General features: G+C 65.0%; 2 protein-coding genes across 2 annotated transcripts in view; one reads left to right on the plus strand and one right to left on the minus strand.

The window, feature by feature from the left end:
- The window catches only part of LOC122169432 (probable G-protein coupled receptor 179), a 7,955-nt gene extending 1,771 nt beyond the window's left edge, over window positions 1–6,184 (minus strand). Inside the window, 14 exon segments of the mRNA XM_042835582.1 lie at window positions 8–605; window positions 607–1,146; window positions 1,149–1,604; window positions 1,854–1,994; window positions 2,699–2,804; window positions 2,905–3,043; window positions 3,143–3,381; window positions 3,459–3,568; window positions 3,996–4,064; window positions 4,174–4,364; window positions 4,462–4,549; window positions 5,226–5,334; window positions 5,705–6,099; window positions 6,101–6,184. Of these exon segments, the coding sequence (XP_042691516.1) occupies window positions 8–605; window positions 607–1,146; window positions 1,149–1,604; window positions 1,854–1,994; window positions 2,699–2,804; window positions 2,905–3,043; window positions 3,143–3,381; window positions 3,459–3,568; window positions 3,996–4,064; window positions 4,174–4,364; window positions 4,462–4,549; window positions 5,226–5,334; window positions 5,705–6,099; window positions 6,101–6,184 (3,265 nt within the window).
- Window positions 6,185–7,534: 1,350 nt separating this feature from the next.
- On the plus strand, window positions 7,535–14,130 carry LOC122169430 (suppressor of cytokine signaling 7-like; the record flags this gene model as incomplete). The annotated part of the gene is made up of 7 exons (XM_042835579.1): window positions 7,535–8,352; window positions 9,953–10,017; window positions 10,998–11,102; window positions 11,550–11,651; window positions 11,972–12,102; window positions 12,922–13,090; window positions 14,041–14,130. Coding segments are annotated over exons 1-7 (1,480 nt in total), but the record flags the coding sequence as incomplete, so codon positions are not given.
- Between the last annotated feature and the right edge of the window lie 4 nt (window positions 14,131–14,134).

Raw genomic sequence — 14,134 nt, forward strand, 5'->3', positions numbered from 1 at the left:
TGTGCTCTGTGCTCCTCGGTCCCCCTCCACCCGGGTTTGCCGTCCCCTTTGAGAACCCTGCACACATCCAGCTGCGCTCCTCCCTGCCCCCCAGCCCCCCTCTCTGTGTCCCATGGGGAGACCCCCGCCTCTGCACTCCTGCTCCTGGTGGGCAGCCCCTCGCTCCCCCCCCCACAAGCAGCAGGCTGGCTGCCACCCTTCCCCAGCGCCTTCATGGGGCTGCTTCCCACCGTTGGGACCCCCCCATTTCCCTCCTGCTGGGACGCAGACCCCCCCGGGGCACTCAGTGCTTCCCAGGGACAGACCTCAGCCCTCGGCCCCGCGCTCCCTGCACTCTGTGCTACACACAGGGCGTCAGTGCCAGAGGGCTGCATGGCCACCGAGGGTGACATCGGACCCTCACCAGCGCCCGTGCCCCCCCCGGCGGCACCATCCTTCTGTCCCTCTGCCGTCCCCTCGCTGTCCCCCATCATTGGGGTCTCAGATGCAGAGCTGGCGGTGATGCACTGAGAGGGTTCCACATCCCCATCCCGCAGGTTGGGATCTGGGCTGCTCCCTGCTGGGGGCGGCGGGGGGGTCTCTACCAGACCGGGCTGCCCCCCCCCCGCCACCCTCCTCCTGCTCACGTCCCCGTTTCAGATCGCTGCTCTCTCTGCTTTCTTTCAGGCTGCGTTTCGCTCTGGAGCGGTTGATGGCTCTGATGGCAAACCCCAAACTTCTGAAAGCCTTTTGTGGGGGCGGCTTGAGGCTCGGGGGGGTCCCCGCCGTGTCCCCGGGGGGGTCGGAGGTCGGAGATTGGCCGCTATTCTGCTTTTGCCTCAGCATCTCCTCCTGGAGCAGCTCCCACGGACAAACCTCGGCGGGGATGGGGGGAGCGGAGCGCAACTCCGACGGGGGGGACGCGGGTTTCGCTGCCGTCCCCGCAGGCGGCCCCGGAGGCTCCGCGCTGTTCCCGTGGCGGTGCGGGAGGCTCTGGTAGCGCACGGGGGGGGGCGGGGGGGTCCTCTTCACCACCACGCGCACCCGCCCCGCGGGATGGGGGCCGTCCGCGCTGACGCTTTTAACGGGCGCGTAAGTGACGCGTTTCGTCCCCTTGCTGTCAACCGGGGGGGAAGCATCACGGGGGGGACCCCCGTCCGGCAGCGGGGCGGGGGGGGGGTGGCCGCGGCCGGGGTTGCAGAGGTGCAGAGGGACACCCCTTCCTGCTCCGAGGGTCCCGAGGACGGGGTGACCGCGCCCGCACCGGCGCTCAGCGACTTCTGCAGAAGCACCGCGCGGAGCCGGGTGGGCTGCCCGTGCCCCCCGAGCTGCTGGGCGCTGGCCGATCTGGGCAGCAGCGGAGAGGCGCACAGAGATTCGCTGTCGGAAGGCTCCGCGCAGCCCCCCGCCGCCGCGTCCTGTGCCGGATGCTCGGAGCTGCGGGATCGGAGCTGGCCGCCCCCCTCCCGTCCCCCCCCGCCGGTACCGTCGTGCGGCCGTTTGGACGAAGAGCGGCGGCTGCCGGAGCTGCGGGCCGGGGGCGGCGCGGGGAGGTGCGGGTTGCGGGCCGCCATCCGCCTCGTCCGCAGCGTCTCCAGCTGCGCGTACAGCTGCTTCAGCTCCTCCTGGGGGTGTGGGGGACAAAAGGGGGGGAGCGCGTCCGACGGGACCGAACCGGGACCCGACGCCGCGCCCGTCCGATCCGCCCCGCCCCGCGATGCGCCATCACCGCGTCCCCGCGAAGGGAAACCGCCCAGCCCCGTCCTCCCACCGGCCCCCCCGCTTTGCATCAGGAGAAAGATCGCAACAGGCACCTCTTCCTGTGCGGGGCGGCACAGCGAGCGTCAAAAGAAGGTCCCGAGCGCGTCACCCACCCGGATGTCATCGGGGTCGAAGCTGCGCTCGCTCCATGCGGACGCGATGCTGCTGCTCAGCCCGGAGCGCCGCGCGTCCACCTCATCCTCGTACACCTCCGCCGCGATCTCCTCCCGCAGCGGCGATCCGGCGTGCAGGAACTGCGGCGGGGCAGCTCGAAGGGAGCCCCAAACACATCGGAGCCCGCGGCCACTTCCCCATAACCGCCGCCCCATAACCGCCTCTGCATTGCCTACTTCCCCATAAACCACCTGCACTGCCCACCTCCCCATATCCCACCTCCTCATAGCCACCTCCCATACCCGTCACCTCATAATCACCACCCCACTACCCACCTTCCCATAATCATCACCCCATAGCCACAACCTTAGAACCGCTGCCCACCTCCTCATATCCCATCTCCCCACTGCCCAACACCCCATAGCCACCTCCCCATAGCCATCATCCCATACCCAAAACCCCATAGCCACCACCTCATAACCACTGCCCCGCTGCCCACCTCCCCATATCCCACCTCCCCACAGCCACCATTCCATAACCACTCCCCATAACCACCATAACCCCATTACCCACCTCCTCATATCCACCACCCCCCTGCCCACCTCCCCATAACCACCACCCCATAGCCACCACCTTGTAACCACCACCCCACTGCCCTCCTCCTCATATCCCACCTCCCCACTGCCCAACTCCCCACAGCCACCACCCCACCGCTCACCATCCCACACCACCACCCCACGGGCCACCTCCCCATAGCCATCATCCCATATCCACCACCTCCCCACAGCCACCACCCCACCGCCTCCCCATCCCCCATAGCCGCGGGCTTAGGGCCGTGCGTTACCTTGGGGACAAAAAGCAGCCCCAGGGTGACGGTGACGGTGCCGTGGGTGTGGGCGAAGCAGAGCAGCAGCATCCAGTCGGGGTGCAGCGACGGCACCGCGATGAACCTGGAGGGGGGAAGGAGGCACCGCGGGGTCCCACAGCTCCAACCCCACACCCACGGTGCAGAGGAATGCTTTGCGGCCACGTGGGCATCCCGCACCGTACCTGACGGCGTGGAAAGCGGCCGAGAGGAGCAGCTCATTGTGCAGCGCGATGCCCATATAGCGCGGCTCGTGGAAGGCGGAAGGCACCGCACGCGCAGCCCAGCACAGCGCGCTGCCCCACAGCAGGAGCAGCAGCTCGGCTGCAGGACAAAGCACACGGCATGGGCACCTCTGTGGGTACGCGGAGCAGCGGGGAGGGCTGCGGGCACCCGGGGAGGGGGCGCTCAGCCGTCTCTCACCGACCACCATCATGTAATCCCAGCGGTCGTGGCTGCAGACGGAGAAGTGCAGCCCTCGGGCAGTCTGAGCACGGACCACCAGCGGGACGTTCCGGCCGACGTTCTCCAATGCTGCCACGGTCCACGCTGCCAGAAACCACAGCGGGGGCAGCAGCAGCAGCCCCAGAGCCCGCAACACGCGCCCGCTGGCCGTGTAGGACACACGCTGTGCTGCACGGACCAGGAACGCCCTCAGCACCCTGCGGGACACCGGGGGTGAGCGTGGGGTCGGACCTCATCCAGCATCCCAGCAGGACCCCCCCCCGTTCCCCATTACCTGTACAGCTTTAGGGTGATGGTGCCGTACACGATGGCGAAGCCCAGCACGCGCACCCAGCGCAGAGCGATGCAGCGGAAGGTGCTGGGCTTGAAGTAGAGGATGAAGACCTGGGGCGGGAGGGGGAGGGGATGGTGGAGGTGGTGCGGGGCTGCAGAGCCGTGCCCGTGTTCAGCGCACAGATCCCGAGGTGTCGGGGAGAAAGGGGAAAGGCCGCGGCAAGTGGCAGCCTGGGGACGGCCGGGCTCCCAGCCCAGCCTTTGCTCTCTGGCACACAGAGGGGGTTTGGGCGGGGGTCCCACGGCCATGGGGAGGAGGAAGGAGGTTTGGTTTCCTAAGAAGATTCTGCCCACAGCTGTCAGATCTGTGACGGCAATGCCGACAGTGCAGTGTCCTGCGTGGCGCCAGTCCTGACCCACGGCAAAGCCCCGTGGGACCCAGCTGTGCCCCATGGCAGCAGGGTGCAGCCCACGGTCTGTGGGGCTTTCTGCAGGGAGGTGCGGGGGCAGCAGGGGAGGAATTTGGCCGCGCACTCACAGGGAAGTAGAGCAGCAGCGACCCGAAGAGGATCGTCTCCAGGAGCACAACGCCCGACGCCCGGATCCTCTGCGGGGACAGAGGGCCATCAGCAGCTCCCGGGGCCCGGAGGGGGGGCGGCCCTCATTTGGGGGGCGCCCGAGGAGATGAGATCGTGAGGACCCCGCGCTGCTCTCGCCTTGCTCCGCCGGCAGTGATAAGCGAGCAGCATGCAGAGGAACACGGCCAGCATGCAGCACGCCTGGCAGCACAGCACGGCCGCACGCAACGCGCGATCCTCCTGCACCTCGCAGGGCGCATCGTCCCGGCAGTTCGCACAGCCCTCCCGGCACCGGCGGCACGCCAAGCGAGCGGCATCCTCAGGCGGCACTGCGGATGGAACGGGGGGGGGGTTGGTGTCCCAAAGCATCGCCCCGTGCGCCCTGCGGGGCTTTGGGGGGAGGTCGGGGGGTCGCACGGCACGCACCTGCCCCGCCGCTGAGCCCGTAGAAGCCCGGCTTGCAGCGACACGCGTACTGCCCCAACACGAAGCCGCGGTTCTGCTGCGGGATGCACTGCGGGATGGGGGTACGGCTGCTCTGCGGGGTCGTCCCGCACTGCGCTCATAACCACACAGGGCAGCGGGGGCTGCGGCGGCTCGGTGACAGCCGATTCCCCCCCCCCCCTCACCTCCCCCGCAACGCAGCGGTTAAACATTTGGGAATTAAAAGTCAAAGCCTGGCACCCAAATCCCCCCCTAAAACCTAAATGGACACCTAATGCGGCGCGCTGCTAATCCGGGGGGGCGGAGCGGCCCCTAATCCACGCGGTCGGGGGGGACGGGGGGCACCTCCGGGGGTCGGGACGCCGCTCAGACCCGCTGGGACCACCCCGAACTCTGAGTTGGGGTGGGGGCAGCCGATGGGGGGGTCAGCGCCAACCCCCCCGGGGATGCTCCGCCCATCGGTCCCCGCTGTCCCGACGCGGGTGGCAGCCGGGTCACCCCACGGCGCTGCCGAGGGAGGGAGATTTGCACAATAAACCGCAGAGCGGTGCGGGAGCGGCAGATGGGGGCGGGGGGGATGGGGGGGGCGGATCAGCACCGACGGACGGGCAGCGGGGACGGTGCGACGGGGGGAGGGGGGAGCGGGGCAGCCCCACTGCGCGAGGGGATCCGACAGGGTTCTAGAAGGTGGGGGTGGGTGCTGGGAAGTGGGGGGTTTAATGCTGGGATCGGTGCGGTCTGGGTACCTGGGTGCTGTTGAGGTCGCAGCGGTGGGTGCCCGCGAACCACCCCGTCCCGCTGTCGCATTGATCGATGCCCACATCCCGCAGCTCGATGTCCACCCGCACGGCTCCCCTACAAAACCGCGATGGGGTCAGACCGGGAGGGGGCACACGGGAACCGGGGGGTTGGGAGGGGGGGCAAACAGCGGTGGCAGAGCCGGGTGCCGGGACACAGAGCCATCTGGAGAGGTCCTGACCCTCGGGAGGGTCTCACATCCACACGTGCACAGCACTGCACACACGTGCATGCACAGCAACACGCGTGTCTCCCAGCATCCCCAAAGATGCACACGCATGCATGCAGTTTCACATGCACGCATGCACACACGTGCACACACACACACAGCTGCACAAACACGCTTCCCAACACGCACACACACGCAAACACAAATGCATGCACACAAGCACACTCCCCCCCTCCCGCACTCCCCCTTCTCACTCACTTGAACTCGGGGCTGAGGTCGGGCTTCAGCCCATAGAAGGCAGCAGACAGAGCGACGGCCCAAACGGGGACGAATTTCCCATCTCGGCACTCGAGGAACGGCTGCGACCACCGCACGTGGCCCGGCCCCGCCACGTACCCATCGCCCCGCCGCCACTTGGGAGTCTCCATGGAGCGCAAGTCGTTGCTCAGCACCCGTTTGCGGAGCGGAGGACCGCGCCGTTCCCGCAGCTCCGCCACCCATTCGCCGTCCGAGCTGCGGTTCCCCGGCGCGGACACGTCCCGAAGGTGGATCTCCCCGTCGACGGCCGTGGCTTGCAGCACCAGGCGGGGGGAGGGGGCAGCCGGGTGGGCGTCCAGGGCCAGCAGGGAGCGGCGCGCCCATGGATGCCCCCCCCGCCAGGCTGCGCGTCAACGCCTGGTACCATTCCACGTCCTCGGCCACGCTGGCCTCGCGGAGGTCGTTGCCCTGCAGCAGCATGTTGAGGAAATTGGCCGCCTGGGTCAGAGCTTCGGGGGCGGCCCGCAGGGCGGCTCGCAGCGCCGGTGGGGGGTCGGGCCCCGGGGGTCTCAGCGCGGCGCTGCGGCTGCAGTTGGTGAGGGCCAAACGCCGCGCGTCGCCCGTCCGCAGGAAGGAAAGCGCCGCGGAACCCTCCGGGTCCCCCCGCGGATCCGTCGGGGGGTCGTCGGGGGGCGGCGGAGCCCCCGCCCGCAGCGGCAGAAGCAGCAGCAGCAAGAGGAGGAGAAGGAAGGCGGCCGGAGCGCCCCAGAGCGGCGGCCCCCCCGGGGGGGTCATGGTGGCACGGTGCCCGCGAGCCGCGCTCCGACCGCCGCCTGTTTTCCTCCTTCGCAGACGTCACGGCCCCACGCTGCGCTCGGCGCTGCTCCGACCGCCCCGACCCCCCCGTCCCCGTCCCCCCCCCACCCCCACCCCGTGCCGCCCCCGGGCTCCGGGTCCGCCGCGGGGGGGCCAAAGACCCCCCCCCCCGCCCCGGATCGGCCGTGACGGAAGAGCATCCCGACGGGCCGCCATGGCAACCGGGTGCCGGCCCCACAGCCTCACAGCCCCATATCCTCGCATCCCACTGCCCTGTCATCCCAGTATCCCAACATCTCAGCACCCCGGTACCCCAGAAACCCGTGATGCCACCATCCCAGCATCCCCACGTCCCGTTATCCCAGCATCACAGCACCCTGTTATTCCAGTGTCCAGTTATCTCAGCATCCCATTATCTCGGCACCTCTGCTCTCAGCATCCTCACATCCCGCTTCCCATCCCCCCAGCATCCCGTTATCCCAACATCCCAGCATCCTGTTATCCCAGTATCCCAGAACCCAGCATACCACAATCCTGCTCCCCCTCTCCCCTTCAGAGGATGCTGAGAGCCCCCAAAACAGGCAGGGACGCACGTGGGGAGGGGGGGCACGCAGGGCAGCGTGCGGCCCGGGATGGGGGGCGTCCGGTTCCCTCCTGGCTGAGAGGGGAAACCGAAGGTGCAGGAACGGCAGCGCCGTGCCTCAATTTCCCCACTCGGCCGAGGGGGCGTGGCCTCTAGGGCGTGGGCGTGACCTCAAGAGACACGGGCGTGGCCTCGAGAGCGTGGGCGTGGCCTCGCAGACGATGGGCGGTGCCTGGAGGGGGCGTGGCCATGCGCGTTATGGGCGTGGCCTCGGGGATAGTGGATTGGAGCCTGGTGAAGGGGCGTGGCCAAGACCGGAAGCTGAGAGGCGTGGCCACGTGCGGTCTGCCCGCGGAGGAGGGAGCGGCGGCGGCCGTGCGGGGGGCGGCGGGACCGCTCCGCTCCCGGGGCGCCATGCGGCGGCCGTAGCGATGCAGCGCGTCGAGCTGCGCGACGGGGAGGCGGCGGCCGCGGCTTCCTACCGGGTGCTCAGCCGCCTGCTGGGCTATGGGGCCGGGCCGGAGGCGGGGGCGGCCGGCGGCCCCGGTAGCGGCGCGGCGGTTGCGGGGCCGCCGGGCCCAGGCGGAGCGCGGTTGCCGCTCCCCGTCCCCGCTCCGGGAGGGGCCGCTCGGCCGCCGCCGCAGCTGATGGTGTTCCGTAACGCCGCCGAGGGCCGGCCCGGAGAGGAGGAGGCGGGCGGCGGGGAAGGCCCGGCGGGCGGCCCCGAGCTGCTGTGCCCGCGGCATCGCTGCGCGTTGGAGCCCAAAGCGGCGGCGGTGGCGGCGGGGGGCGGCTGGGGGCCGCCGGGGGGGCTGGAGCTGCAGCTGGCGGCCCTAGGGCTGCGGCCCCCGACGCTGGGAACCAAGGGCCCCGCAGCCTGCCCGTGTCTCGGGCCGCCCGCCGCCGAGGAGACGAGCGACGCGCTGCTGGTGCTCGAGGCGCTGGAGCCCGACGAGGCCGAGAGCTGCTCCGAGGAAGAGCCGGGCAGCCCCGGCGCCGCAGACCCGCAGGAGCCGCCCCGCGGAGCCGCCGCCGCGCGGAGAGCCGGGCCCGGCCCCGGGGCAGCGGGAGGAAGGAAGGGATCGCTGCGGGTCCGCCTGAGCCGCCTCTTCCGCACCAAGAGCTGCAGCGGAGGGTCGGCCCCCGGGGACGGGAGCGGAGGGAGTCGGCGGGGAGCGGAGCTGACGGCCTCGGCGCACAGCCTGAGCGACGGCGGAGGGGCCCGGGGCCGCGGGCAGGAGGAGGGCAGGTACGGAGCCGGGTTTCGGGGCTGCTGGGGGGGCAGGATGCGCGGGCGGTGCGGGAGGGGCCGTGGAGCCCCAGGGCCGAAGCAGGAGAGCGGCTTTTGGGGGGATGTACGGGGGTCTGCGCGCCTTCCTGCGGCGTAGAGGGCTTCCCTGGGGGTCGCAGCTGGGGATGCTGGAGGTGCTGATCCCGCAGCTCTGCGCGGTGCTGCTGGGCTCCGTGGCTTCAGCAAAATGCAGTGCTCCATCCCTGCAGGTGGATGGGATCCTGGGCAGCCTTTGGGGAGCACCCAGGCTGTGGCGTGGCTCGGAACTGAGTGGGCTGTAAGGTTCCCTCCAACCTCATCCCCTTTAGGGTTTGGATTCTGAGCTGCTCCCTCCAGCTCTGCACCCCATGGCCACTGTGTCCCCCTGGTGTGGGGCTGCCAAGCTGTCGTGGAGGGGCACAGCCACCAGTCACTGCCTGGCACTGCCGACAGCTGGCCCTTATCCTTTGCATCACAGAGGACACGTGGTTTGGCTCAGCAGTGCATGGAGACCATGCGAGTCCTCCCACATCGCCCCATCCAAACATCAGGGTGTCCCTAATGGTAACCTGTGGTCTATGGGAGCCCTGAGATCAGGGGGCACAAAAGCAGCAGCAGCTCCATCACAGCCACGGAGCTGCTGTGCTTTTCCCTGGTCAGCACAGTGCTGCTGTTCTACCAAAGGTTACTTCAAGGTGCCTGATGCAGCAGCTGTTGTGGTTCAGGGCCTCAGAAAAGGCAGAGCTTTCCAGGAGTGCCCTCCTGCCCAAGAGCTCAGAGCTGCTGCAGTGCTGCTCCTTGTGCTGCAGTGTAAGGCTTCTCTCTGAAAGCTGCATCTGTGGGGCTGCTCTTCTTGCACCTGCAGTTCAGAGTTGGTGCAGGTTTAGCAGTGGTTCTGCGGTCGGCTCAGCAGCCCAGGCTTCTGAGTTGGAGGGCCGACCTGACCTTGTTTGGTACTTCATCTCTGTGCGATGGTGGTGTGGGAAGGCTGTGGTTGTGCTGCGTGGCTCTGGTTGGCGAGGGCAGCTCTCATCCTGCTGCAGGTGTTGGTCTGAAGTCTGTTTTTGAGGAGTGCGTGGCTGATCGCCGATGAACCGTCCTCCTTTGGGAGCTGGGGAGCAGCTGAACCCCCAAACAGGCACGAGAGACCTGAAAAGGAAGCAGTTGGATGAGCTTTTATATCTTGAGATGAGTTCCCTCAGCTCCAGGTTCAGCAGAGTGCTCCCAAAGTGCCTGTGATCATGCAGTGTGTTTGAGGCACAGTGTTGGGTTTGGAGCAGCAGTGCTGCCTGTTGTGAAACAGCTTCTTGGCTCCAGCAACCACACTTGCTTGGGGTTTTCTTTCCTAAGACTTGATTAATCACCTTGCCAGAGATTTGCTTAGCAGCAGGACGGAGCCCTGGCCTTGCTGGTTGGCTGTCCTACTTAAACCAGAGCTCTGCTCCAGGGGTTGGATCAGCACATGCTGCTGTCTGCAGGCTGGGTGCATCCTGCTGAGGGTTCTCCCAGCCCGAAAAAGATCAAATGAAGCCCGTTCATGATTTCATCCCCCTCCCCCATTATTTTGTATTTCCAACAGGAAACACAGACTGACAAGAACTCAAAGTGCCTTTTCCCCGGTTGTTTTCAGCCCCCTCTTCACAGGTAAGGATTTGAAGGGGCTGCACTCTGGTCTTCTGCAGGGCAACGTGTGCTGAGCGCTGCAGGATTCAGGCAGATTCCCGGGTGCCACGTGTGTTCATTGAGCAGCAGGGCTGCTCAAAGCCAGGGCTGCTCCTGCTCTATCAGCTGTTGCTGGGGGAAGATGGGAGCGTAGGATTTGTAGTTCCTGCACCTGCTGGCACCTCAGCACCTCTCAGCTTCCTTTGAAGCAGCCCAGCATACCTGGATGCTGTTGGCAGGGTGTGGAAATGAAAGAGCATCTGCATGCACACGTGTGCATCTACACCCACAGAGCCCCAGGGGAAAGCACCTCGGGTAAGGACTGCACCTAAATACCCCTCTAATGATACTGATTAATGGGCAGAGAGCTTTCACAGGCAGGAGGAAGCTGAGTCAGTGCTGTCCTAGGCTGAGTGTCAGGGCAGGTTGCAGGAGGTCGGGGAGCTGCTGCTGTTGCTGCTGCTATTGCTGCTGCTGGAGCACATCTGGGGGGGTTGAAGTGGTCTCTGAGGCTGTGGGTGCAGAGATCTTGGTGCTGCTGGTGGCTGGCAGCTGGTTGGGCTGAATTCTGACCGACGCCTCCGTTGTGGCAGCGGCACGTTGGTTGTTGGCAGTGCTTCTTTATTGGTGCAGTGCTGAGGCTTTAAGTGGGGTTTGATGGCTTCGTTTTTTCTCCCACGATTTTAGAGTAAGCTCAAGCTTTCCCACTTTACCTTGGACGTCTTCATATCGTTGCTTTCCCCAGGCTCTGTCCCGAGGTCAGAGCCTTTAGGCTCTATCCCACTCCCTTGTGAATGTCAAGAGTTGATCCCTTCATGGCCTGCAGGCTGAGATGTATTTCTCTTAAACCACCCGAGTCACCTGCATGCAAAACCTGACCAAGAGCTGACGGGATCTGCTGCCCCTTCCCCTGCCCCTCTGCCTCCCCTGGTGCTCACAGTTTTCCCTCTGCCATCCTCCAGGTGAAACGGTGTCTCTGGTGGACGTGGACATCTCTCAGAGAGGACTGAGCTCCCCTCACCCCCCGACTCCACCGCCGCCTCCGCGCCGAAGCCTCAGCCTGCTGGGTACGTGGTCTGTTTGGGTGCAGGGCTTCTCTCTGCTGCCCCACAGCGTTTCTTGCTGCTCCTCCATAGCATCAGCATCTTCTGTAGGTCCCTGCTGTGCTTCACAATTTGGGGACCGTGAGCTCGGCGTGGTTGCTGAGCATCTTTGTGCTCAGGATGGCAGCCCTGCTGAGCGCACATCGCGTGTGCCAGGGAGGCAAAACCTGCTATAAACACCTGCCTTGTGCTGCTGCCTTTTGGTGTGGGGGTTGTCAGGCTGGAAAACTAACTAACTCCTTTGCTTTAAGGGTGCAGGCTGCTGGGCTGCTCCCACAAGCTGGTGGAGCATCACAAGCTCCATCTCCTGCTCCCCCTCCGGTGCTCAGTGCCAGTTTGCTCATTGCCAGCAGCGCAGAGCTCGCTTGCTTTCCTTTCATCTGAATGCCTCTTGCCTCTGTTCTCTCCTAGATGATATCAGTGGGACGCTGCCTACATCTGTCCTAGTGGGTCCGATGGGGTCTTCCCTGCAGTCTTTCCCTCTGCCTCCGCCTCCTCCGCCCCACGCCCCAGGTCAGAGCAGCTCTGGGGCTTCCTTTGCACTTCCCCTTTGGTTTCCTGCCCTAAAGGACCCAAAGGACCTTTAATTGGCCCTTTGTGTTGGGATGGGTTAATTCCTTCCTTTGGTGCTTTTCCCTTCCCTCCCAGCTAGCACAACAAACAGCAGGTGAAGGTGCTGAGTCACCTTGGAAGAGCTGTTTGACACCTCACGAGGATGCTGTCCTCCTGTCTGTCAGTCCAGCTTCCTCCTCTGCCTGCTGCATTGGGAGCTGAGCGCTCTGGGGCCCGAGCAGCTCAGCACTGACTGCACTGTGCTGTCCCTCCCTCTGCAGATGCCTTCCCCCGCATCGTTCCCCTCCGACCCACAGAAGCAGCACCCAGTCAGCCCACCCCCCACCTCCAGTGCCCTCTGTACCGCCCGGACTCCAGCAGCTTTGCAGCCAGCTTGCGAGAGCTGGAGAAGGTAGGATCTGCATGGGGAGATGTGGGGAGGGAAGGGCAGTGGGGCAGGGCTCTGTGTTTTGAATCGTGTTGTGAGTGAGTGGAATGATTTGGGTTGAGAGGGTTTGACCCCTATACAGGCTGCCCGGAGCCCCATCTGGGTCTATGGGCACCTGCAGGGATGGGGCACACAGCTCTCTGGGCAGCCCGTGAGCCAGAGCCTCGCCACCCTCAGAGTCTTGAATTTCCACCTCACATTTGGCCTAAATCTCCCCTCTTTCACTTCAAAGTCGTCCCCCCCTTGTCCTATCACTGGCAGTCTGTGTGAGAAGTCGCTCTCCCTCCTGTTTATAAGCTCCCTGTAAGTGCTGGGAGGTGAGTTTTCCCCAGAGCCTTCTCCAGCAAGCCCAACACCCTCAGCCTTTCCACAGGAGAGGTTGCTCCAGCCCTCTGGGAGCTGCTTTTGGAGCTGGCTGGGGGCACAAAGTTGAGGCAGGACCAGAAAACACCCCCCAGTGAGGTCCTGGGCGAGTGAAGGAAGGCATCTCGTGTTCTTTCCCCACTTCTGGGTGGTAAATGCAACGGTGGATGCCGACCTGTGTGACCTGGTGTAGGGAACCTGCTTTGCAGGGGGGTTGGACTCGATGATCTCTGCAGGTCCATTCCAACCCCTACAGTGCTGTGATTCTGTGATCCAGGAGCAATGAGTCCACGCTTGGGATGAATAGAAGCAGGAAATTAAATTTAGGTATAAAAGTGAATTAACGAGAGCGGATATTGGCTGTGCCTGCAGTCCTTCCTCACTAGCAGCCTGCTGACGTGGCCTGTCTCGTTCCTGCAGTGCGGGTGGTACTGGGGACCCATGAACTGGGAGGACGCAGAGATGAAGCTGAAAGGGAAACCAGACGGATCCTTTCTGGTGCGGGACAGTTCTGACCCCCGTTACATCCTGAGCCTCAGCTTCCGATCGCAGGGCATCACCCACCACACCAGGATGGAGCACTACAGAGGTGAGGGCTGGGGGTGGCTCTGGGGTGCTCTGAGCTCAAGGAGCCGCAGCGGCGCCCTTCCCTTTGCTCCAGCTGCATCCCTGCAGCAGCATCAGTGGCTTCAGCCCTGCTGCGATGGCCTCGTGCTGAGTGTGCTGCAGCAGAGTGGAAAACTGCAGAGCTGAGCACTCTGCTGGACCGATGGGGATGAGAAATGGTGGGGGCTGAGGGAATGGTGAATAGGTAACTGCTCGACCTTCAGGTTTCAGGTAGATGTGAGCAAGAAATTGGGATTTTTGTCTTTTTTTAATAGGAGAGCTGAGCAGGCAGCCCAGGGAGGCTGCTGGTGTTTGTGCATTGACCCTGCTGGGATTGCATCTGCTTGCCACCTCTAAGGTGGTGATGCTTCAGACCCTTCAGATCGGAGCTCGCTGGCTCCCAGTGCTCAGTGGGCACTCCTGTTCCTCCAGTGCTCTGCCTGGGGGTCTTCCCAGTGAAGCAGGATGGAGCTGTGCAGAGAGAAGCACGTTTTGGGTGCTGTGAGCTCAGTGCAGCCCTTCTGCTGGCTGTGGGCTGTGAGTGCAGCGCTGCCTCTTCCAGATGCTGCAAAGCCAGGAATGTTTTTGCTCATCCACGACACCACTGGGCAGGAATATGATGCTGGAGACCTACAGTTTGGCTGCAGCTCCGTAGCAGGGAGTGCTGCTCCCTGGTGCAAGAAGCAGGCAGTGCCTGCTTGCATGCAACAGAAAGGTCTGGCCAGAGGCTTCAGCCTATGTAGGGATCTGCATGCAGCTAGGGGGCCTGCTTTCCTGCTCTGCAGTCTCATTGCTTGCCATTGAAGCTGAACGTGCCCTGTTTGAGGCTGCAGAGCTGACTGGGAGCTGCCACCCAGCCTATGGGCGAGTGTGGATCTCCTGCAGCCAGCAGCAGCTCCCCGGTGATGTGAGACTCCTGTGTCCTGTTGGCAGGGACCTTCAGCCTGTGGTGCCACCCCAAGTTTGAAGACCGCTGCCAGTCTGTGGTGGAGTTCATCAAGAGAGCCATCATGCACTCCAAAAACGG

This window comes from Centrocercus urophasianus, unplaced genomic scaffold (assembly GCF_019232065.1).
Source record: "Centrocercus urophasianus isolate 14NV4802_14NV808 unplaced genomic scaffold, USGS_Curo_1.0 seq_538, whole genome shotgun sequence".
In the NCBI taxonomy this organism is placed as follows: domain Eukaryota; kingdom Metazoa; phylum Chordata; class Aves; order Galliformes; family Phasianidae; genus Centrocercus; species Centrocercus urophasianus.